We start from the raw sequence: 26,753 nt of genomic DNA, 5'->3' as shown, positions 1-26,753 counted from the left end.
ATGTCATTCTAAGTGAAGTAAGCCAGAAAGAGAAAGAAAAATACCATATGAGATCACTCATATGTGGAATCTGAAAAAAAAAAGCATAAATACAGAACAGAAATAGACTCATAGACATAGAATACAAACTTGTGGTTGCCAAGGGGGCGGGGGGTGGGAAGGGATAGACTGGGATTTCAAAATTGTAGAATAGATAAACAAGATTATACTGTATAGCATAGGGAAATGTATACAAGATCTTATGGTAGCTCATGGAGAAAAAAATGTGACAATGGATATATATATATATATGTTCATGTATAACTGAAAAATTGTGCTCTACACTGGAATTTGACACAACATTGTAAAATGATTATAAATCAATAAAAAATGTTTAAAAAATGCTCAACATAATTATTTATTAGGAAAATGCAAATTAAAATGGGATAACAGTTCACACCCATTAGAATGATTATGATAATGAATCTTATTTTAAAAGACTGACAACATCAAATGTTTGTGAGGATGCAGAGCAACTGAAATTCCCATACATTGCTAGTGAACACGTGAAATAGTGCAAATACTTTGAGAAACAGTGTATCAGTTTCTTAAAACATATACCCAGCATAGAACCCAACCAGCCTACTACCACGTATTACGGAAATAAAAGAGAAATAACATATATCCACACAAGAACTTGCACACGACTGTACATAGAAGTCTTATTCACAATAACTAAAAATTGGAAACAACTCAAAGGTCCATCAATAGATAACTGTATACCCATACAATGCAATACTACTCAACAATGAAAAGGAATGAACTACTGAATATACTCAACAGTATGAATGAATCTCAAAATCATTACGTTGAGGGGAACCTAGAAGACAGCATTCCAGGCAGAAGGACTGATGTGTGCAAAGGCCCTGAAATGGAATTTGGCCCTGAAAAGGGAACTTGACCTGGGAAAGGAGGGTAGAGTGGGTAGCTCAGGGTAAATGAGAGGGTGAGAGGTCCAGGGTGAGGTAAGAGGGGAGGGCAGCACCCTGACACTGCAGGCTTTGATTTGTTCTGAGTGCAGAATTTAAGCAGAAGAGATGCCTGACTGTCTTTCCAGCTGTTGTGGGAGGAACAGATTAAAGTAGATCAGCACATGATAGCCTGGATGGCCCACAAGTTAAGAATGGTTTTTACACTGTTAAATGGTTGAAAAGAATCAAAAGAAGATCACTTTGTGATAGGTGAAGGTTATAAGGAATTCATATTTCAGTGTCAATAACTTCAATCATTAACTGAAATTAAAAGTTTCAATAAAGTCTTACTGGCACACATGCTCATTTGCTTATAAATTGTGGCTGCTTCTGCACTGCAATGGCAGAGTTGAGTAGTTGCAATGGAGATTCCATGTCTGCAAAGCCTAAAATACTTTCTATCGAGCCCTTTACACAAAAACTATGCCAACTCCTAGATTAGAGGGAGACCAATTAGGAGGCAGCTGCAGTCGTCAGGTGCCAGATGATAGGGGCTTATTCTCGGTGGTGGCCGTGGAGGTATGCAGTGCATGGACTGAAGAATTATTTGGGGGACAGAACTGAAAGAATGAGCTGGTGGGTTAAACGTGGATGGTAAGAGGGAAAAACATTTCAAAATGACTCCCTCTGTGACCTTGGAATGGACTCTGGACCAGAGATGGACATTAGTGGGGCACTTGGCAAAATTTGATTAAAGTTTATTGATTAAATAACAGTGATATTAATGTTTATTTCCTTTCTCAAACATTGTATTGTGGCTATATCTGATGTAACATTGGGGGATTAGGGGAGAGTATATTTAAACTCTTTGTAATCTTTTTGCAGCTCTTTGGAAGTCTGAAATTATTTCAAGATGAGAAGTTGAAAAATAAAAATAGGTTAAAACAAACAAAAAATTATTATGCTGAGTTAAAGAAGGCAAACACAAAAAGTCATACTGAACAATTCCATTTACATATTATTCCAGAAAATGCAATTAATTAATAGTGACAGAAAGCAGATCCGTGGGTTCTTTGAGGTCTGCGACGGAGGGAGGAACGACTGCAAAAAATAACAGAAAATTTTCCAGAGTGATGGAAACATTCTGCATCTTCAGGGTAGTGGTGATTTCAAGAGAGTCATAGACTATGAAGGACACCATAAAGGAAGCAAAGGCTGATGTTTATGCTCTCAAAATTAAAAGGCTCTTTGCTCTCCACAGAGCTGCAAAGAGCACCATAACAGTTCAGGCTTATTTGATTTTCAGTTGAATGGAAGTTGAGAGGCATCATAGATCACCACTTGTAATTCACAATGAAACAGAACTCACAACCTTCCCAGTACTTAAAATAATCCTTGGTAGTAGAGGATGGGTACTGGGGAGGAGCATTTAATCTTAAACACATTAATAATTAACTATCTTGCTCCACCTGTCATTAACCTGAGGAAGATATCCTTTAGAGACTTTGATGGAGATGAACATGCTCTCCTTTTTAAGAGAAGAAGCCAAATGTAAAACCTTTTATCTGTTACATGACATTTTCCAACACCAAGGAGCAAGAATGGGAAACCAGTTATGTTACTAACTTCCTGAGTGTCTATGTTACTTCTAGGTATTAAGTTGGGGACTAAAGACAATCTGACTCAGTTAATTAATTAACTTGCAATTAATTATTGGACCTGATTGAATAGTTTTTTCCAAAATAGTCCCAAATGTGGCTTGAAATAGGGCAAAAAATAATTATGTTTGAGTAAGAATAATTCATATAAATAAATCTGATTACCTCCCCTCCAACAAAATTTTTAAAATAAAAAAAGAAAAGAAAATAGAGTAATTCCTGATCCACAACTATTACAGAAGTAGATCCAGCAGACAGGTTAAGACAACACTCTTAATCATAATCATCTACAGAAGGAATATGCCAATGTTACAAGCTGAGAGCACAAAGAGATGTTTCTGGAGTGATAGGAAATATTACAGTGGAGCAGGTGGTTAAGAGAAATAGAGACAGTTCTCATGTCTTGCCTCACAACTAAGAGAAAACAGGCAAAGATCACTAGAGTGCTTTGACAGACTTGTAAAATACAAAAATACTTGGGAGGAAAAACCAGCATTTTTTTCCTTTGCTCAGCTTGCTCAGGTGTTTCTAAGGCAACAAAATCTAATAATTACTGTCAGAACACAGAATGCATAAGTAAGGAGGATGGACCCCAAATTCGTGTTCATACCTCAAATCCGATGGACCCACCTAAGGGACATCAATCTTTTAATTATCCACTTTTTTAATCTTTGACCTTTTCTTCTCTATTGGCCCTCTACATCCCAATCAAATGTCCCCTCTTTTGAATGTAATTACTTTTAAGGGTACTCAATAGTTTCATCTCTGTTTTCCTAATCCCCTTCCTTCTTTAATTCACTGCTTCTCCTCTAACCACACTTCTCAAACTTATTTTGCTAAAGTGTTCAATGACATCTTAATGACCAGCCCAATAAACACTTTAACAACCTCTTCTTACTTGACTTTTCTGTGACATTCTACAATTAATTGCAACCAACCCTTTTTTCTCGAAATTTTCCTGTTTTGATTCTGATAAAGTACGTCTTCCTATTTCTTTTGGCCCTTTTTTCCCCCTCCATTTTATATGCTATCCATACATAGTTTCATCCACACCCTAGGCTTCAACCATCACCTTTATGCAAATGACTCAAAGTTTATATTTAGAATTCAAACCTCAGATCAACAAATTCAAGTGACTATTGTCTACCACTACCTAAATGACATTTCCAAACTGAACCTATCATTTCCATGAACCTTGACATTATCTGCTATTTTACTGTAGTACTCACATTTATTAACTAAGTCCTATCAAGTCTACCTCTAATATTATATTAAATTCATTCCTCTAGCCTCAACTTAAATCTTCTAATTTCTTATCTAGATACTTTAGTGGTAGTTTAAATCCCTTACTCAACTGTAGCCCTGTATAGTGGATACTATATAATACTGCTAATAATGTCTTATTAAAATTTAATTTTGATAATGAAACTTTAACATCTTAAACTCTTTCAACTTTTTAAGATATTTTTTCTGCATGTTATTCTTAATTTTAGAAAAAAAGCTGTTATGCTAAATAACTATGCCATTGGAATTTTTATTGACACAGGGCCAAAGCCAACTAAACTGGGGAAAATATATTTTTGTAATACTCTATCTAAGACTATATTATGCTCCTTCATTTATATAAGATTTTGAAATACTTTTGAACAAAATTTCACACTTTTCCCTTCACACTTCTCATAAAGTCATTCCTAGGTTATGTTTATTGCTCTTCTGAATGAGATCTCTATCTGCCATTTTATTTTTTACTATTGGCAAATATAAAAACTATAATTATTTGGATGCACCTCATCTACCTAGGCACCTTTAAATGATTTGAGGCAAGATAATTCAAATAATTTTTTCAATTAACTTACTCTGATTCTGTAAGTACACAGTTTTTTCTTAATACACATAGATATTAATGTAAAGATAATTTATATAGTCATACTTTTTAAATCTGGAAATAATCCAAATTATAATACATACTATTACCAGAATGTACATAGTCATTTAAATTATTCTGATAAATAGTTTATAATAACCTGAGACCTTATGTAACAATATTAAGTGAGGAAAGAGCATGAATTAAAAACATATATACTTTTCTCGTTTTATCCAAAAAGAGCTAAAAGTACTAATTATTAATTAGACTTTGAGAAGTCAAGGATTATGTTTTAAAACCTAAGATAACCACCAAAATGACTACAAAAAGAATTTTTCAAGTTTAAAAAACACAAAGAATGTCAACTTTCAAGCTAATAGCAGGATGTCTTCTAAGCATCTCCCCAAGGAACGTATCTGAAACTCAAGCAAAGATCAATGTACATACAGGCTTGTTCATTGCAGTGATATTTATGATAAACAGTGGCATTAAATGCTCAGCATAGGAGAATCTCTATCTGTGATGAAGCATTATACAGCCATGTAAAATGATGCCCTCTACAACAACAACAACAACAACAACAACAACAACAGAAACAGGTTTATAGATAACAGAGAACAAACTACTGGTCACCAGTGGGGAGAGGGAAGGGGAGGGGCAAAATATGGGTAGAGGATTAAGAGGTATAAACTACTATGTATAAAATAAATAAGCTACAGGATATGTTGTACAGCACAGGGAATATAGCCAATATGTTGTAATAATTATAAATGGAATACAACTCTTAAAAATTGTGATCACTATGTTGTACATCTGAAACTAATATAAGGTACATTAACTATACTTCAATGAAAACAAAATAACAAAAAATATATACTTTCTTAAATTTCACTATATTCTATAATAAAGACAAATAAACTATATAATAAAATATCATATATTTATATATGATTTCAACTATTTTTTAAAATGTTCATGGAACTTTTTTTTTCAAAAAGAGCTGTAAACACATATAGTTGTGACTCTACTTAGGTTTTGGGACTACATATGATTTCTTTTTCCAAAACATCTGCAATGATTATGTGGTACTATTTGATGGAAAAGTTATTTTTAAATCTTTTTTCATTCTGACTGCCTACTATTTCCCCATGATAAAATCTAAAATTTTAGGCATTACATTGAAGGATCTTCCTAATCTGATTCTTATTCACCTTTCTAGCCAAAATTTCTTCCTTGCTTACACAGGTACAGTATACTCTGGCCAAATCAAACTTTTTTCAGCTTCTCTTGTGCTTTCTCATTCCTCCAGGGCTTTATGGATTTTGCTCTGTCTGAAATACCTATTCTCCACTCTACTTCCTTGCTACCCAAATCACCCATTAACATTCTGCTATAGAGACATCTTACATGGGAAGACTTTTCTGCCTGCCCTCACCCTCCATCAAATACTATACTGAGTTAGTTCCTTTCCCTCTGTGCTTCCTAGGTAGCATGTATTTTGTTTCATTGTAGCTCAAATGTGTTTGTATTATAACTGACAGTTTAACTGTTTATTGTTGAGATATCTTTTAATGTTATGGATTATATCTTATCTGTCTCCACATTTTGACTGTATCATGCTCAAAAAGTATGTTAAATGGAGTGGCTAGAATAAAGAAATATAGAAATTGTTGTATGTCAAGTAAAGCCACAAATATCATCTTGAATACAGTTTGATTATCTGAATGTTTTAAGTGAAAGCATGTGCTCTCTTGATTCAGTTACTAAGTATTTCACAGTTGGTCTAATGTCTGAATTACTTTCTTTCCAAAATTAATAATAAAAGATTTAAATCCTCCTATAAAGCATTTCAGTACTACTCAGATGCTAGTCCGTGGTGATAAAACTGTGTGATAGGGAATCTCAGGTAATGGCAGCCTAAATTATTTAGAGCAGCCATCTTACTGAAAGCAAGTAAATATTCTGGATAAAATATTAAAACAATTATCTTAAAAGCACTGAAAATCTGACAAGACAATGGGGACCTGCTGAGACAAATTCTAGAGGAAACTTAAATCCAAAGAGGTAAGCAGAATTTTGAACCTGCTTTTTGTTCTGAAAGCACCTGCCAACATAAACTTGGACATAAATTCAGATAACTTGTTGGGTGAGAAATACAGACATGAATAAACATAAGATCAGGAATCTTATGGGATCTCCAAACTACAATAATCTGGAACCCCAAAGACTACACTCTCCAGGTGATGGTGGGACTAAACTAAACCCACCTACTCCCCAACCCAGAGAACTGCTGGCAAGTTTGACTTGGAGCCAACCAGAACAAAAGGAAAGCAGGAAAAGAAAAAAAATCCTATAAAGTTGTGGTTGGGTACTGGACACCTCACAGATTTTTAGCTGGGTTTATGTGTAATCAAAGTCTCCAAAGACCCTCAAGTCTTGAACTTAGATTAAAATAGTTTACAACTCACAGTATTCAGACACTGGCAGATGTAAATAAAAATCTATCCTGAAGGCACTTTCATCCAAGAACTCAGGATATCCTGACATATATTTTTCAAGGTAATGACCATCACAAGTCAGAGAAAATCCGGCACACGTGGAAACATGGAGCTGTGATCAAAAACCAGCTGAAGCAGCACACAGCAGAAACATATGTTCAGACTTCAGATTCCAGAACTAACAAAGACTTATAATATTTAAATAAATAAAAATCAAGCTTGAAAATATTTTTAGAGAATGAAAAATAAATTTAAAGTGTCCTAGCAGATTTGAACAATACTAACTAGAATTTTAAAAATAAAAAAATAGCTAAAATTTACAAACTCAAGGGACACACAAGACATAATTAGTAAAACTGAAAGAAAGATAATATTAAATTAAATATTAAATTACTCATAAAAGAGCACAATGAGACAACAGTGGAACCCAGAGGACAGGCAATAACTTTAATGTGCCAAAATGAAGTAAATGCCAATCTAGAATTCTATACCAAAGGAAAAACATCTATCAAGAATGACATTTCAGACAAACAAAAACTAAAATAGTTCATCACCAACAGAAGTAGCGATAAAGAAGAGTTATTTCATAATGTTAAAAGTTTCAGTTTAACAAGAAAATATTACAAATTTAAATTTGGTTAAGTATCTGAATAAAATAGCCTCAAAATATAAGAAGCAAAAAGTTGATGGAAATCCAAGAAGAAATAAACAGTCCACTATTCATAGTGGGATACTTTAAAATAACTTTCTCAGTCACATAAAATAAGCAAATATAAAGAATAAAAAAGAACACAGAAATATTTGAACAACACAATTAGCAAATGACTTGACAGACATTTATAGAGCACTACTAAGGGCAATTTCAGAATACTACCTTTTCATGAACATGGACATTCATGAACATTTACAAAAATTGACCATTCACACCCTGAAATACTATACAGTGAGAATCAATGATATGCAACTATATACAACAACATGGATAAATCTCACAAATAACCATGGTTAGTCACAGATGATAAAACAAAACAGTATATATGTATATTCCATATACATAAAGTATTAAAGCAGCAAAACAAATCTAGATTGTTAGAAGTCAGAACAGTGCTTACCCTTGGGAGGGACTGTGATTGGAGCTTCTGGAGTGCTGGGAATGTTCTGTGTCTAGATCTGTGTGCTAGTTACATAGATGTGTTCAATTTGACTACATTTATCCAGCGCTGCACTTATGATGTGTGTGCACTCTTCTATATGTATAACATACTACAACAAACAAAAAGTTTTTCAAAAAATGGCTATATGATGGGCTGGAAAGTAAATTTCAACAAATATCAAAGAATAAAATCATACTAGATATGATCTGACAACAGTGGGATGTAATTAGAACTCTGTAACTAAAAGATTATAGGTAATCTCTATGTGTAGAATATCTCTGTTTTTGGAGATTGAAAAAAATAACCTATGACTCAAAGAAGGAATCACAAAGGAAATTAGAAATATACTAAATGGTCAATTTAAAAAATTTACATATGAAAACTTGTCATGGATTATTTGAGATTTCCTTTATGGTCCAGACTATGTTTAATTTTGGTAAATGCATCATGAGCATTTTTAAAGAGTTTCTTTCTGCAGTTGTTGGGTGATTTTATACATACACACACATACAAAGTTTGTTATCCCTTTTATTCAAATTCTCTATATCCTTATTGATTTTCATTTGTGTCCTTATTCTGTTTCTGAACAAAACATGTTAAAATTTCCCATTCTGGTTTGGAGTTCTCTATTTCTCCTTGGAGTTTAACCATTTTTGTTTAAGGTAGTTAAGGATGATGTTACTAATGCATTAAAATTAATGATTATTTTATCATCTAGTGGATTGATTTTTATCATTATGTTATGTCACTATTTATATCTATAAGTCTTCTTGCCTTAAGGACCATTATAAGTGACATTTGTATAACTGGCTTTATAGTTTTGTTTTGATGTTTACATGGTATGACCTCTTTCATCCTTTTATTTGAAACTCTTCTTTATTCTTTTAGTAAAGGTGTGCCTCTAATAAGTGACATATGGGTGTTTAATTTCTAACCAATCTGACCACCTTTGTTAACTGGAGTGTTTAGTCTGTTTATATTTAATGTAACTACTGATATACTTGGGTTTTAAAATATCATCTTACTATTTGTATTTATGTATCTTATCTATCCTAATTTGCCTTTTTCTGTTTCTCGTCTCTTATAGACTAATTAAGTATATTTTTATCCTATTTTTCTTGCCACTATTAACTTCTAAGTTACACATTTTAAAAATGTTTTAAATGAATTACCTTAGAAGATACAACATTCATCCTTGATTTATTAAAGTCTAGAATAATTTTTCACTTTCACCACTTCCGGAGCAATGCAATGGCCTTAGAACCTTTTAATTCCATTTACCTCTCTCCATATTTTTGTTATTATCCCCATATTTCAGTTCTTTTTATATTTTAAATTCTACTATGTATTATTGTTGTTGTTTCACTCAGTGAATATTTACCTCCTCTGCTTCTTTCTTTTCCTTTCCTTCCTTCCTAGATTTCTTTGCTTCTTCCTGGGAATATTTTCCATATAACTAAAGAAATCACTTACTATGTCCCTTAGTGCAGATCTGATTCAGACATATACCTTCAATTTTGTTTTGTTTGAAAGTATTTTATTTACTTCTTTTTCTGAAGGATGTTTTTGCTAGGTATAAAATTCTAGGTTTTCAGATGCTTTCTTTAAGCCCTTGAAGATGTCATTTCATTGTTTTCTGGTTTCCCCTTTTTCCCTTGAGATCTGAGTTGTTAGCCTTCCTATTCTCACTCAAAGGTAATGTTTTTTATTTTCTGGCAGTCAAAAGATGGCTCATTGAAAAAACTAATAAAATCAATAAATCTACAGTAAAATTTATCAAAAGGATATAAAAATACCAACCCTAGGAATGCAGAAAGAAACAGCATATGGCCCCTACAACATTAAAATAATAAGAAAGGGGGCAGAGCCAAGATGCTGGAGTGGAGACTCACAGCTCACCCTCTTCCACAAGTATATACCAAGAACTACATCTACAAACCCATCGAATCGCACAGAACACATACTGAATTCTGGCAGAGTGTCTCTCATTTTGAAATACAGGAAGATTCTTATAAAATCTGATAAACAACAAGTTTATACCATATAGCACAGGGAACCATATTCAGTTTCTTGTAGTAACCTATGGTGAAGAATATGAGAATGAGTGTATGTATGTTCCTATGTGACTTAAGCATTGTGCTGTACACAGGAAATTGACACAACATTGTAAATGACTATACTTCAATAAAAATATATTTAAAATAATAAAAAATATTATGAACAACTTTAAGCCCATACATTATAACATTTAGATTAAATGTACAAATTTATTGGAAAACACAATTAACCAAATTGCATAACTTGAAACAGAAGCTCTGTATAGTTCTATACCTAATATAGATATTGATTTATAATTAAAAACATTTTCATGAAGAGAATTCTAGTCCAACAGGGCTTCCTTCTGAATTCTCCCAAATGTTTATGGGAGAAAAAAACACTAATTTACACAAACTTTCCAAAGAATTGAAAAAGAGGTACTACTTCTCATTTTGCTATATGAAGCCAGCACACTCTTGATACCAAACCCTGACAAAAATATTGTAAGAATGGAAAACTATAAGCCAATTTATATCATAAACATAGATTTTTAAAATTCTAAGCAATACGTCCAGTGATATAAAGAAAGATAACACATCGAAACGAACCTAGATTTATTCTAAGAATGCAAGATTGATTCACTACTAGTAAATCAACCAATATAAGCCATAATTTGAATAAAGTAAAAGGATAAAAATCACATGATCACCTTAATAAATAGAAAAATATGTGATAAATTTAAAATCCATTCATGATTTTAAAAAAAAAAGAAAGAAACAAGCTCTTAGTAAGTTGGAAAGGGAAGGAAGTTTCCTTAACCTCATAAAAAGGCTCTGGAAAAAAGTCGAACAATGTATTTCATATTAAGTATTAAAAACTCTCTCTCTGAGATCAGGAGTAAAACAAGACTACCCATTATCATTGCTTCAACAATGCCATAAAACAAGAAAACTTTATGATTAGATAGTAAAAAATAAACAAGTAAAACTAACATTATTTGGAGACAGCAAATAATGTTAGTTTTATATGACAATATATGTAGAAAATGTAAAACAATATAAAATGTGAGATTTTTAAAATACATTTAGCAAGGACACTGGACACAAAGTTAATATAAAATCAGTTTTACATTTCTATACTTGCAACAAAAACTAATTATAAAATGAAAATTTTTAAATATTATTTAAAATAGCATCAGAATATCAAATATCTAGTGAAAGTTGTGCAACACACACTCATGAAAACACACATAAACTCTGAGAGAAAATAATAGATAAAATAAAAGGAAGGATATACCATGTTAATGGGGCCAGACATTTATGGACCTATTGTCATTATGTCAGTAAAGCCCATTTTTAAAAAAGAATCAATAAAAATTCAAATAAAATATTGTCAAAACATCCATATGCCAAGTAAAATCAGAGCAAGGGTTTTTTTTGGGGGGGGGTAAAAATTGACAAGGTAATTCTACAATTTACACAGAAATGCAAAAGGCAAAAAAATAGGTAAATTAATCTTGAGGCAGAAGAACAATGTGGGAGAGTTTACACAATTGTATATCAATACATATTAATAGCTACTCTATTTAACATAGAATAGTACTGGCACAAGAACAGATAAATAGACCAGTGAAACAGATTAGAGAGTCTAGAAATAGACACAAATACATAGTCACTTAGTTTATGACAAATGTAGCACTGCAGAGCAATGAAAACGATGATCTTTTTATTAAATCATGCCCTGAATATAGAAAATCAAAACGAATTTACACATGGGAGAAAAATGCATTTCAGATTCTACGTTAAAAAAAACCCCACCAATTTCAGGTGGATTTAAGAATTTAAATGTGCAAGTTGAGACAAGAAATTTTCTGGAAACGAGGCAACCACTAATCACATATGGCTATTTAAACTTAAGCTTAAATTAGAAAGGATAAACCATAAAGTGTGATCGCCTATGAGAGGGGAGAAGGACTAGCGTGGAGGAACAGGGATAGTAGATGCCAGGCTTCTCTAAATATAATTTATTTTAAAAATTTATTTTGGAACAATGTAAATATTTCACATAACTATAAAAGAAATTAAATTTTAAAAAGCAAGCCCTAAATTTGAAAGCAACTTAAAACAAAATAAGACCACAACTTGAAATATGAAAATTACAAGAGGAAAAACCTCGTTGGTAAAGACAAATATACAGAAAGATAGTAAATCAACAATTTATAAAACTAGTAGGGAGGTTAAAAACAAAAGTAGCAAAATTATCTATATCCACAGTAATTAGTCAAGGGATATACAAAACAGTAAGAGGATGTCAAAAAAGATTAAATGTGGGGAAGAGAGAAAAAAAATGCAGGGTTGTTAGAACGTGTTTGAACTTTAGAGATCACCAACTTAAAGTAATCATATGTATGCATACATACATATATGGCTATATATAAACCTTATTTATATTACAAATAAAAAATCTATAAAGAAAAGGGAATCAAAAAAAAAAAAAGCACTAAAGGTAGTTAACTGACTCACATGGGAAAAGAACAAAAGAATAAAGGAACAAAAAAGGACACCACAAAAACAATCCCCCAAATTAACAAAATCGCAATGAGTACATACCTATCAATAATTACCTTAAATGCAATGCATTAAATGCTCCAATCAAAAGACAAAGAGTGGCTCAATGGATTTAAAAAGAGACCTATATATATGCTGCCTAGAAGAGACTCAGCTCAGCTCTAAAGACACACAGACTAAAAGTGAGGGGATAAATAAAGTATTCCATACAAATGGAAACAAAAAGAAAGCTGGAGTAGCAACAGACTTTAACACAATGACTGTAACAAGAGACAAAGAATGACATTACACAGTAATAAAGGGATAAATCCAACAAGGAGCTGTAACAACTATAAATATATATGCACTCAACATAGGAGCACCTAAATACATAAAGCAAATATTAACAAACATAATGAAAGAGAGTGATAGTAACACAATAATAGAAGGGAACTTTAATACCCCGCTTACATCAATGAACAGATCATCCAGACAGAAAATTGATAAGGAAACAGTGAACTTAAAGGACACATTAGGCCAAATGGACTTGACAGAACACTCCATGCAAAAGCAGCAGAATACACACTCTTTTCAAGCACACATGGAACATTCCCCAGGATAGATCAATGCTAGGCCACAAAACAAGCCTCAATACATTTTAGAAGACTGAAATCCTTTTAAGCATCTTTTCTGATCATAACATTATAAGACTATAAGGAAATCAACTATAAGGAAAAAACAGCAAAACAAAAAACCCCACAAACATGTGTAGACTGAAAAATATACTACTAATCAATCAATGGGTCACTGAAGAAATCAAAGAGAAAATCGAAAAATACCTGGAGACAACTAAAAACAGAAACACAATGATTCAAAATCTATAGGACACAGCAAAAGCAGTTCTAAAAGAGAAATTTACAGCAACACAAGCCTGCATCACAAAACAAGCAAAATCTCAAATAAACAACCTATCCTTACACCAAAAGGAACTAGAAAAAGAAGGGAAAAAACCCCAAAGTTAAAAGAAATCATAGACATCAAAAAGTAATAAATGAAATACAAACTGAAAAAATAGAAGAGATCAATGAACATAAGAGCTGGTTCTCTGAAAAAACAAATAAAATTGATAAACCTTTAGCCAAACTCATCAAGAAAAAAAGAGAGAGACCCAAATAAATAAAATAAAAAATGAAAAAGAAGTTACAACTGACACCACATAAATAAAAAGAATCGTAAGATAGTACTATGAACAACTATATGCAAATAAAATGGACAGTCTAGAAGAAATGGATAAAGCAAAAATAAACAAATGGGACTATGTCAAACTAAAAAAGTTTTGCACAGCAAAGAAATCTGTCAACAAAATGAAAAAGCCACCTACCAAATGGGAGAAAACACTTATAAATGATATATCCCATAAGGGGTTAATACCCAAAATAAGCAAAGGACTCATATAACTCAACATCAAAAAACAAACCACCTGATTAAAACATGGGCAGAGGATCTGAATAGACATTTTTCCAAAGAAGACATGCAGATGGCCAACTGATAACTGAAAAGATGCTCAGCATCACTAATCATCAGGAAAATGCAAATCAAAACCACAATCAGATATCACTTCATATCTGTAAGAATGGTTATTATCAAAAAGACAAAAAATAACAAATGTTGGCAAGGATGTGGAGGCAAGGGAAAACTTGTGCACTGTTTGTAGGAATGTAAATTGGCACAGCCAGTATGGAAAACACTATAAAGTTTCCTCAAAAAATTAAAAATAGAACTAGCATACAATCCAGCAATTCCAGTTTTAGGTATTTCCCCAAAGAAAATGAAAACACTGATTTGAAAAGATATATGCACCCCCATATTCACTGCAGCATTAACCACTATTAATAGGCAAGATATGGAAGCAATCTAAGTGCCTACCAATAGATGAACGAACAAAGATGTGGCATACATATATGGATAGATATAACACACACACACACGTTACTCAGCCATAAAAAGGAATGAAATCTTGCCATTTGCAACAACATGGCTGGACCTTGAGGGTATTATGCTAAGTGAAATAAGTCTAAGACAAAAAACTGTATGATTTCACTTATATGTGGAATCTAAAAATCAAATTAACAAACATAACAGAACAAAAACAGAGTCATAGATATAGAGAACAAACAGGTCGTTGCCAGAAGTGAGGGATGGGGCAGAGAATGAGTGAGTTAGGTGAGGGAAATTAAGAGGTACAAACTTCCAGGTACAGAATAAACAAGTCACAGGTATGAAATGTACAGTATGGGGAATACATTCAATAATAATGTAATATATTTGCATGGTGACAAGTGGTAACTAGACTTATAGTGGTCATTTTGTAATGTATAGAAATATAGAATTACTATGTTGGGCACAAGGAATTAACATAAGTGTAGGTCAATTATACTTCAGAAACAAACTCACTCATAGAAAAATAGATAAGACATGTGATTACCAGAGGTGGGGTTAGGGGAGAGGGGGAATTGGATGGTGGTTTAAAAAATCTTTAATTTTAAAAAGCAAGCCCTAATTGTGAAAGCAACTCGAAATAAATGAATCTGACTATATGTAGTTGGTGGCTTTACTACACAGAGATGAACTATTCCAAGACACTTCAAAACAGGGTAATTTGTACAAAGCCTAGTAAAATATACCCTACAAATAAAAAAATGGCAAAAATATTAAACTGTTACTGTAATCATATTGTTGGTGTGGTGTTGGCATTGTTTTCTTAGTCTGTATTTGAGTAGTGTGTGGTATTAAATTAGTAATCATGTCGATATAAATGAAAACTGGGATTTTTGTCGTGGGAGAAAGGAGATACAAATGTAAGACTGACAAAAGTAGGTAAAAGCCTTATAGTTCTAAACTTGGAAAGATCAGTATGAACTTGTGATGTATTTTACGTTTTTAAAAATGCATAGCCCTTAATTCAGTAACTGAAATTACCTAGAAACACTGACTCAACCCTGTAAGAATAAGCACACCTATTGTCCAGATTATATTTCTAAATATCATCTCCCATAAAAAAGAATTGAAGGGTCCTCGGAGGATAGTTGGTTCCAGGTCTGAGACAGGAAATTGACAAGATGAACCTGGGTATTTGTAATATCAGAAAGCAGACATTCTCTTTAAAATGAATGAAATGAGCAAGGAAAACAACTGACAGTATTTTCTCCAAATGGTAAAATTTAAGATTTTGAGTAAGAATCATAATTTTGGAAAACTTGTGTCCACCACCGTGAGCTTGTAGCTTCCCAATACTGAAACACTGCCTGATGCGATCAGTGGTGGTATTGACAAATGTATAATAAAATGTGTCCACATTTGGAAGATCTGTATAGTTCAGTGGACCAATATTTACCAAACAACCAATAAACCTGACTTTTAGAAAGTATATAATGGAAGGGAAGGATGAATGGTCTAAGCATTTTAATAGTCACTTCGTAGACTGCTCAGTATTCAATTGTTACATTACATGAAAAAAAAAAACACAAATCTAGAACTTACATTTAAAAAATGAGATACTAGTACACACCACCATAATGATGAAAATTTGAAAGGCTGGTAATACTAATTATTCAAGAATGTGGAGTAACTGGAACTCTCAAGCGCTGCTGGTGGGAGGGAGAGTAAACTGAAGCAACTAATTGGGGAAACTGTTGCCAGTATCTGTTAAAGCTAAGCATACTCATACCTCATAGCCAAGCAATTTCTACTACTAGCTCCACAGTCAACAGAAATGCAAATGTAATTGCACCAAAAGACATGAGGAAAATGTTCATCGCAGAGTTGTTCACAGTAGAAAAAAATAAACTTGAAAAAATGTCCATCAACAGAAAAATAGATAGATAAATGGTGGTATATTCATACAATGCAATATACAGCAATTTACTGGATGGATTATTGCTATGCACAGCCAGCCTGATGAATGTCCCATGTATAATATTGAGTGAAACTAGCAAGACACAAAACATAATCATAACACATGATTCTATCTTTATGATGTTGGAACTCATGACAACGGTCATGCCTCAGAAGCCAGTCATTATAGAGGAGTGCTGAGGGGGGTTGGGGATGCTGCTAAAGCACCTCTACCTCCTTACCTCTGTGGTGATTACATGATTGTGTTGCCTTTGGATTATTTCTCAAGAAGTACACGTATGATACAAACTTTTATGTATGTTATACTTCAACGAAAACTTTATAAAATAAGATTTGTGTGAAGCAGCTAATACCACACTTAGTGGAAAACTTTCAGCCTTACACCCATACATTACAAACAACAAAACCTGAAAATCAATAAGCTGAATAAGAAGCTAGAAATCAAGTAGCAAATTGAATACAAAGAAAATATGAAGAAGCAAATCATGTTAAGAGCAGGAGTCAGCGAACTAGAAGGCAAATATACAAGAAAGAGAATCCCAGAAGCCAAGAGCTAGTCCTTAAAAAGGCTAATATAATAAGCTACTTCCAAGTCTAATCAGGAAAAATGAGTGGTGACAATATCTTCAGGGTTCAAAAGAATATCACTACAGGTTCCGTAGATGTTAAAAAGATCACAGAGGACATTATAAGCAACTTTATGCCAAAATACTTGAAATTTTAGATGAAATTAACATATTTCTAGAAAAAGAATTTATAGAAATGAAACAAAAATAAAAATATGAATGTCTATAACTAGTAAAGAAATGTGATTTCATGATGTAAAACTTCACCACAAAGAAAATTCGTGAATCTCGTGAATTCTACTAAATATTTAAGAAATCTCACCAATCTTAACAAACATGACCAGAGAATAGAAAAGAGAGAGAGAGAGAGAAAAAAAAACACTTCTAACTTGTTCAATAAGGCCAGCATAACGCTGACACCAAACCCTTACAAGAAAGGAAAACGACATGCCAATCTCAAGTGATGAATATAAATGCACAAGTCCACTATTAAGATGTCTTACCTGGTTGTTTTTATTTTGTATGAACATGTTTTGATTCTAAACAAAACAGCTGTAATCTTTGCGTAAAGATTCTAAAGAATAAACATAATGTGCCTGAATTCACAGTACATTTTTGAGGCATGTCAATAAGCTCTGCTGTGGAAACAGTGCGTGTGTATATATATATATATATATATATAGCGACCAGATGGCTACAGTTAACAATTTGGGTTGGGACGGAAAGGTTTTTCTCTTTCTCCTCAGCACTAGAGATTACATGATTGCATATTCATTCCTAGATTCCAAGGCAAGTTCCAGATGAATATATAACGACCTTCTGTGTTTATGGCATGAAGAAGAAATTCTTATCCTAACTCTTTTTCATAAATGCAGTACAAAAGAGACATGTAATTTATTTACATCCTGAACCATTCTCGCCTCATCAATTAAAATTGGGAACAAGGTGAGTAACCACCTTTATCATTTAGTTTGGCTTTAAAGAATAATCGTTACTAATAAATTCCTTGCTTCCCCTACTTTAATTAGAATCCCAGATTGTGATCTATATTCATTTGATGTTCTGCCAAATGCTATTTCTGATATTCATATTATATGCATTTCAGCAATGTAAAAACCTCTTAGCAATTTAGTCTATTTTCATCCCAACCCAGCTCAGTGTATTTAGTCTCTGAGATATTATTGTTTCTCTCTAATTGCAAACATTGAAGGCAACAAAAATCAATAGGTCATTAACATTATCAGACATGTCAAAACTTTCCCACTTATAATTTCCCAGGCATTGCTCTTTTGTCTACTTAAATTATGATGCTCTTTTTCTTTCCTTTTCACTAGGTTGAGGCTTCTGTCTTGTACAACAAATATTACTGTCCTGCCTATATATTTTTAAATCTGAATATATTTCATATTCCATTCACACTTCCTTAGTTCCTGCACTCTAAAGTTTTTCAAAGTGTGGTTATCAGCTTCAAAGTCAACATAGACATAATAAACCATCCAATTAGCCTATGAAAAAGCCTACTTAGAGAAATATAAAAATGTTAGCAACTAAAAACACCTAGAATGCCAGAAACATTCTACCACTCTTGTTAACAAATGACACTGCAAAGGGGAAATATCTTATACCCCACATATCCTGGCAAAAGAGAAACTGCTCTAACTCCAGAAGAACAATACGCTAAGAAAATCTTGATGTGTTCAAAATATAATTTTCAAGTGGAATTTTTCATAAAGTCAGTGTACACTGTTTGCATTTTTGCTACATTAACATTTATTATCTTAAAAATTGCCAATGCAATTAATTTTAAATAGTAAGTAGATGTTTACATCACAGTGGTACCATCTCAGATACCAATCTAAAAACTTAAACTGTCCATCAAGAATCTTAACAGAAAAGACTGACATGAGGCTCATGCTGTGTACTTTTTGCACAGTGGATCAATTTTGTTTATACCTGTTAGATATTATCAATAGGAGAGATATAGATAAAACGTTCTCCTGAATTTCTTAAGCTGATTTTTTTTTTAGCATTGTAAACTCTGCTAACATACACTGTAAACTAAACTAAGACAGAAGGGCTTAGAATCTCAACAAAATATAAACACATATGCATCAGTTTGATTCTGCGTGACTCAGTCACACAGTTAAAATTACAAAATTGCACACTTTTCAAAGGATATATGTTTCATAAAACTCAAGCAACAAAGATTTTCTTTCTAGACTCCTGTAGTTGTTCTTACGGCATTCAATGAACACTGTAAGAAGCATTCTTTTCTAAAGAATCAAGATTGGATCAGTCTGCAATTGGACAGAAAGAATAAATTAACAGATGCCTGTGTTGAACTGCAAATACTCTAGCTTTACAGAAGTTATTTTATCCATGTTTTTATGCATCAAACTTTCTATATATATATATATATATAAGGAATTATCCAGCCCACAAAAATGAACAGATAATAGACTACCTAAAAAGTGAAATACCAACAATGATGGAAAAAGATTGCTCAGCGGATGAATGAGATGGCACAACATTCCTGCTTCATCTAAACAGTGTGTCTCTGTTACTTTGCTTAGTAGTCAAATTAAGTTTAAAAATTCTGTGGCAGGGGACATTTTCCTCTGTTCTTAGCTATGTATTTTTTTCCTTTTAAGAAGATAATTTTCCTTCTAACTTTCAGATCCATTGGTCTTCCTTTAATTTACTTATTTTCCTTTCTAATTGAATCAAAATGGGCCTCTCAACCAACTCCTGACTCCCAAACTTCACAGACATTACTGGTATTCGTATCTCGCCTTGTTACAGAAAGTGATGAAAGGAAAGTAAATGGTGACTTTTCTTAATAGGAAGAGATATTACAAATTGTGTTTTGATATCTGAAATACTAACATCTTGTGAACCAACTTTCTCCCTTAAAGTGAGCTGTATTTAAATTTTCATTCACTGTAATCTCCCACTGTGATGATGTGCATCCCTACTAACCACTTTGTCATCAACAGGAGCTGGACTCATATTTAGCCCCAGAAGACAGCACTGAGGTTTTTCATGTCAGCTCTAAGACCAGAAAATCCCTGTTATGTTGTTTCATGATCATATATCACAAGGAAGAAAATAATCATTGAAATAACATATTTGAAAATGGCCTTTGAACTGTTTCCTATATACACACATAAAGTAGAAAAGTAAGTCAGAGTCTTTCCCTCTAAATTGAACAGTGTTACCACCTAATTCACATATTCACAAATTGACTTATGAATTCATTCAGCAAGTATTTACTAATCATATAGTATATACTGGATTCTGTTATATCATGTGAGAATATTAATTATGCAAAGTTTTAGTGGATGCAAATCTATTTTATTTGTAGTTAACATCATTATTTGAAGAATAACTTACAATCCACTTTTACCCTTATTGCTTTGAATAGCAAAACCTTCCCTTCTCAAATTTCTGCACACCTCCTTCCCTTATATCTGTGATCTCTATGAGAAATCAGAAAGTAGTATTGTAAAATTGCTATCCCAACTGCTCCCATTCAATTCAGAAAGTTTTAAAATGCCAAGGGCCATTATAGATAAGGTGCAGTAGTTGAATAATTTTTATTAAATGCATTACTCTCAAATATGATATTTCCTTATTTCTAAGTATACTGGCTTCTAAAATAGGAAGAATATTCAATCCACACTGAACGGACTTTGAATGGTAAGAGTACCTCTGAACACACAAATGTTTCTGACATAATTACTCATCTGTCCTCTTTATGAAATATATCAAGAACACAAAATAAAAGGTTGTCAAGTCCTGTACCAATTGTGTTATCCTCTTTCTGTCAGTACAAATAGGTATTTTGAAACATGCCTATAATTTCTACGTACTTACAAAAACTATTCACTATGTTTTGGTGTATCATTCTCAAAAAAAGACTACTTTGCCAAAATGCTTTTCATTGTAAAGTACAGTCTAGAGAATATACTGCATTTTATATAATTCAAGATCCAATTCAAATGTCATCTCTACCACAAAGCCTTCTCTGATTCCCTCCTCCCTGCCTAGATGTTCTCTCATGTTTTCCCTCCCCCTTCTTTGAACATCCATTGCGATTTATTTTTACCTGTTTTAGATTATCATCGTTTTTAAATTATGTATTGTGACGGCTTGAGGAAACGTCTCATCTTCCATGATACTAAGTTTGCATTATGCAAAGACTCTTACATATTTTTCATTCCTACTTTAGGTATCATAATGCCTTACACATCACCATTGCTCAGAATACTTTTTTGAATGAAGAGATATTTGCTTTAAGTAATTCCTTAAAGAAATTCCCAAAAGGAATTATTTAAAGACGTCTCGGATCATTTATTACTCGTACCAGAAACTTCAGTGCTTGATTATTTTTAATTTTAGACCTAGATGCTAAGTTACTTTTACTGTGCTTTAATAGGTTTGAATTTCTTTCCCTGGTTCCTCAAAAATACGCTATAATCTTGTTGAAGCCAACAACAGTCTTTTTTTAATACTTGTGTACTCTCAGAATTCTTAGCACGGTGGGTGCTAAGCAAGAGTGTTCAATCCAATGGATTAAATGTTGCCAAAGGCTCATCTAAGAAACATTTCAGAAAATAGTGGCCACTTCCTGGTCAAGGTACTCAAATCCCATAAAATTTGCTTACCATGGCATTGACATTGGCGTGGTCCCCTTTCCTATTCCGAATCTGAATACAGGAAATTGGCACACTCAGTCCTACACCAGTGGCCACATTTCTCAGGTTAGCAGCACCGTATTCCCCACGTAACAGCAAACTATTGTTATCAGAACCAAGTCCCAAAGAGGCCCGATAGAGATAGGTCTGAGAAAGTCTCTCCACTGTAGTGACATCTATTGTGGCTGATGTCACACAAGGATTGGAAACCATCTTGTTTCCACATCTGGACTCCTCCGGAGAGTGACAGCAGCTTTGAGGGCAACAACCTGGGCTCTGGCTCAATTTGCTACACACAAAGAAAAGTGAGCACCCCAAAAATAAAAACGAAACACAGGCCAGGGCAATTATTAAATGCAGGTTCTGGGCAGAAAGGTGCCCTTCTATTTCCCAGGCATCTTCAAAGTCTGGAAGGACCTGAGGAGCAGAGTTGCTCAACAGCACGCCCAATGTGACAGAGGTAGAAAGTGATGGGTCGCCATGGTCCCGAACCACTACCACCACCCTCTGTTTAACTGCATCAGTGGGAAGAACCAAGCGAGCAGTACGGAGCTCTCCCATACTGGCTGAAATTCTGAAAAGGCTAGAGTCAGAAGCCTGAGAGATGTGGTAGGAAAGCCAAGCATTAGAGCCACTGTCTGCATCCTCTGCTACCACTTTTGTGACCAAATGTCCTGTTCTGGCAGAGCGGGGCACAATTTCCACTGGAACAGAACCATTTCTGGGCAAAGGAAACAGGATGACTGGAGAATTGTCATTCCTATCTACCACAAACAAGTTCACAATCACTGTTGCACTTCTGGGAGGTAAGCCACCATCCCGGGCTTCCACTTGGAAGTGAAACCCCCTGAGCTGCTCAAAGTCAAAGGCAATTTTGGCAGAGATAGCCCCGCTGGATGAATCTACTGCCACCAAGCTAGAGGCTGCCTGCCCTTCAGAGATAACATCCAACAGCTCATAGAAGACAAGGCCATTCTTTCCCAGGTCTGGGTCCTGGGCAAACACGCGTCCTAGAGAGGCCCCAGGGCCATTGTTTTCAGCCACAAAAAGTTCCTGTTTCGGTTGAGAAAAGCTTGGTGTATTATCGTTGACATCAGCAACTGACACAATCAGTGTCCTGCGAGTGCTAAGCGGGGGCGAGCCACCATCAGAGGCGGTGATCAGGACTTGGTATTCACTGACCTGTTCCCGGTCCAGCGGCCCATCAGTTAGCAAGCTGTAGTAGTTGTCAAAGGAAGACTTCAGCTTAAAAGGGCCTCCAGTGGACATGCTACAAATGACCTTACCATTGGGACCGAGGTCCTCATCCCTTACACTAAGGAGAGCAATCACTGTGCCAGCGGCGGCGTCCTCGGAAACCGGACTGGAGAGAGTGAGGAGGTTCACCTCGGGGGCGTGATCGTTCACATCAGTCACTTCCACCAGCAGTTTGGCAGTGCTGGCTAGACTGAAGGCGCCTTCGTCTCTGGCCTCGACATATGCCTCCAACAGCATTTCAGGCGGACCTAGTGAAGCAGCTACCCGCACTTCCCCATTTCTTGGGTGCACGTGAAAGTAGTGTCGCAGCTTTGCTTGCGTGCTGTTACTTAAGAAGTACCGGATTTCCCCATTGGAGCCTTCATCCGGGTCCGAGGCTTGAACTCGGAATAACACAGTCCCGTTGGGGGCAGTCTCTGGCACCTTGGTGCGGTATACTGTGCGCTCAAATACAGGCGCATTGTCGTTTGTGTCCACCACGATGATGGTGACTTGTGCGTCTCCAGAGCGCACCGGCAGCCCGCCGTCCTGAGCGGTGAGCACCAGCTGATGGGTGGCACGCTGCTCCCGATCCAACGCTTTCTCCAATACCAACTCCGGGTATTCGCTGCCGTCGACCCGCGAACCCATGTCCAGGCGAAAGTGCTGGCTGGGGCTCAGGTTGTAGCTTAGCACCCCGTTGCTTCCCTCGTCGGCATCTTGGGCATTAGGGAGTGTAAAGCGGGCTCCTGGCATCAGGAACTCGGGAATGTGCAGCTGCACGTCGCCAGCAGGGAAGTGAGGTGAGTTGTCGTTGGTGTCCAGGACGTGAATGCGCATCTTGTGCAGCTCCAGCGGGTCCTCGAGCACCAGTTCGTAGGTCAAAACGCAGGCAGCTTTGGCCCCGCACAGCTGTTCGCGGTCCGCTGGCTCTCGGACTACCAAGCTACCGCTGGCCAGATCAACCCCGAAGTAGGGCTCGCCGTGGCTGGAAAGGAAGCGAAAGTTCCTCAGGGACAGAGCGGCCGCTGACAGCCTCAAGTCCTGGGCAACATTGCCTACGGCTACGCCCCGCTCGGTCTCCTCCGACACTGAGTACTCGAGCTGTCCCGCTGCAGAGCTGCAGGAGACCCACAAGCATAGAACCGCCACCTTCCAGCCCACCATCCTCCCTCCCTCTCGGCGTCTTCGCTCCGCCAGCGGTGACCCAGGATCATGCTCCGGACTCCCGGAGAGCACTAGCCGCGATAAAGAGCGAGGGCCGGCCGGCCGCGGCTGCCGGCTGGGGGTGCAGAGACCGCCGACGTTCGCCTTCTGAATACCGGAATTGCCCGGGGCTGGCCGGCAGCGAGCTACGATTGCTAGACTGGAGGCTTGGCAGCCGTCTGGGAAAGCAGAGCCCGCCGGGTGCGGAGGAGCGCAGCGCCGCCTAGGGGTGCGGGGACGAGGTAAACCGCCGGGGCCGGGGAAGCGCGACCTCGGGGGATCTCGCCCCCGCCCGCTCCCCCGGGCCGGGCAGCGAGCGCGGGGCGGGGCAAGGAAGACGCTCCGAGAAACTGTCACATCTTCCCTTAAACGGCGTTTCCTAGGACAACGCCCTGAGACTGCCCTGGTTTTAACGCTTACAGCCTCTGCCTGAAGACGGCTTGTAACGGGCCTCTCGTCAAACGTCCGGTCCCAGGCGCTCGGACCACCGACTCCCTACAGCGCGCGCGGAGAGGGCGAACTCCGAGAGGAACGGAGGCGGAGGCGGTGAGAGGCGGCACCGTGATCGTGAACTACTACGCCTTCGAGCCTTAAGGAAACAGGAGCTCCCAAACCAAGTACTATGGTACATTCCGTGCTGGATTCTCAGCCTCTCCGCTGTGGGTTAAAGTCTCTCCTGCATCTTAGTATGTCCCAGGAGCCACCAAGATTTCAATAGAGGCGACCAGCGAGGGGCAAATTGGGAAACAGTATCGTCCTCAAGCTTCCCCGGGACTCTGGCTTTCCGAGACACCAGAGTGGGCGAGCGCAATTCCAGGTCTACTACGTTCGTCCCGCTTTCTGCGGGTCAGCAGTTTCTCTTTCCCCAGGAGGCCCTACTGGGAGTGGTTTGCAAACGTCCCTTGACGCTCCGGATGAAAGAAGGGGTTAGGAACCAGTCAATATCAAGCACCAGAAACTCAGAAAGGTGAACAGCTCACTCCTAAACAGGACGTGCAAAGTGGAAGGGCAAGGAAATACTGAGATACTCTCCGGAGTGTGACCAGGAAACTATCCTATGAATTTGCTCTCTGTAAATATTTAGAAAACAGCAATGAGGTAGGTTAAGAACAGGCTTGATAGCCCTCATTCTCCTGCTTTGTTTTTAGCGGGTCTTCTGCATGGAAATCGAGACAATGATCAGTTCTACGAAAAAAAAACATCTGTTTGCTATAAGAAATACCTCCAAATTCCACCTAACACCCTACAGCCAGGGGCTTTCCCTGAGGGGGAAGAGAGCTGAAAAAGAGACTCTTTTAAATGACCGTTAAACACTAAATTCCTCACTCAAGTCCTTCGTTTAATACAATTGTAGTGTCCGAAGCCTCAAGAAGCAAAATTTGAAAGACAAAGGCTGAATATAGATCAAGAATTCAAGCTATCAGGGCATTATATTTTCTGGTCAGAAAACTGCCTAAAAGTTATTGATAATTATTGAAGCTGAGTACTGGATACATGGGGATTATTTACATAATTCTCTCAACTTCAGTGCTTACAAATGGAGCACTAAATTGAACATTAACTATTTCTCTAATAATTTTTAAATTGTCAGTTAAAATGGAGTTGGGGCAGGGGTAGATAGGCAGCTCCAGCTTTCTGGTCTTAAGACTGAAAGTAGGATTGGAAACTTCAGTGCACCACTAAGAGCCAGCCACCTTCTCTGAACATCACAAACCCATCCCTTATTTCTTCCAAGGAAGTAGGGCAGGCTGCCACATAAGGCAATGTAAGTAGTAAATACCCCTGACTAATTTGTCTTTCTGAATTAAGGAACCAAAATATCACTGACACCAAGGCTTAGATAAAGTTAAAGCAAGAAACATGTCCGCCTACTGAAGTGTTAAGAAGAGGCATAAGCACAGCCATCACTGGGGATCCTTGTTAGGATGTGAAATAACTCATAAAAATTAAATTTATTCCTCACCAAATTTCAGAACAAAACTAATTATCTACTTCAGCGCCAGAGATCAGGACTGGCATTTCCTCATTTTAATTTAATGCTGCCAACCAAGCTACCTGCTTTGGGGTAATAAAAGGCTATACTTTTCACTTTTCCATTAGCAGCTGATGAAATGCACCTGGAGAGATGTACATAACTTTTGAAAGGCCCCTGACTTTTAGATCTGCAATCAAGCTTCTCATTACACTGGGTTTAGGAATTCTGAAGTACATCTAGGAGGACAGTATGCGTGGGTGTGGATTAGCGAGTGGGGAGAAGGAAAAACTCCTATTGAGAATCAGCATGGAAAATCTTGATGAAAACTCTTCCCTACTCACACACTTCCCAGACACCCTTTGGCTTCCCTTTTCTCTCATTTCTGTTTAAACTGCCACTGATGTTTATTTTCAAAGGGTTTAGTTTGTCTCAGGAATAAGTGGACAGCACT

At 36.2% G+C, this 26,753-nt stretch overlaps 2 protein-coding genes across 10 annotated transcripts in view; both read right to left on the bottom strand.

Moving 5' to 3' along the window:
- LOC105098088 (protocadherin alpha-C2) overlaps nucleotides 1–26,753 on the bottom strand; it is a 169,251-nt gene that overhangs the window by 59,099 nt on the left and 83,399 nt on the right. The window contains exon 1 of one of the 9 annotated variants that reach the window (XM_064484372.1): nucleotides 21,856–24,735. The exons of the other annotated variants lie outside the window; for them this stretch is intronic. Coding sequence (XP_064340442.1) covers nucleotides 21,856–24,288 — 2,433 coding nt within the window. The 5' untranslated portion in view covers nucleotides 24,289–24,735. Of the gene's footprint in view, nucleotides 1–21,855; nucleotides 24,736–26,753 lie in introns of those variants that run through there. 9 annotated transcript variants of the gene reach the window in all.
- LOC116152301 (protocadherin alpha-6-like) overlaps nucleotides 1–26,753 on the bottom strand; it is a 119,784-nt gene that overhangs the window by 29,875 nt on the left and 63,156 nt on the right.

This window comes from Camelus dromedarius, chromosome 3, assembly GCF_036321535.1.
Source record: "Camelus dromedarius isolate mCamDro1 chromosome 3, mCamDro1.pat, whole genome shotgun sequence".
In the NCBI taxonomy this organism is placed as follows: domain Eukaryota; kingdom Metazoa; phylum Chordata; class Mammalia; order Artiodactyla; family Camelidae; genus Camelus; species Camelus dromedarius.
Note: the sequence above shows the minus strand (reverse complement) of the source record. Positions and strands in the feature narration are given on the sequence as shown.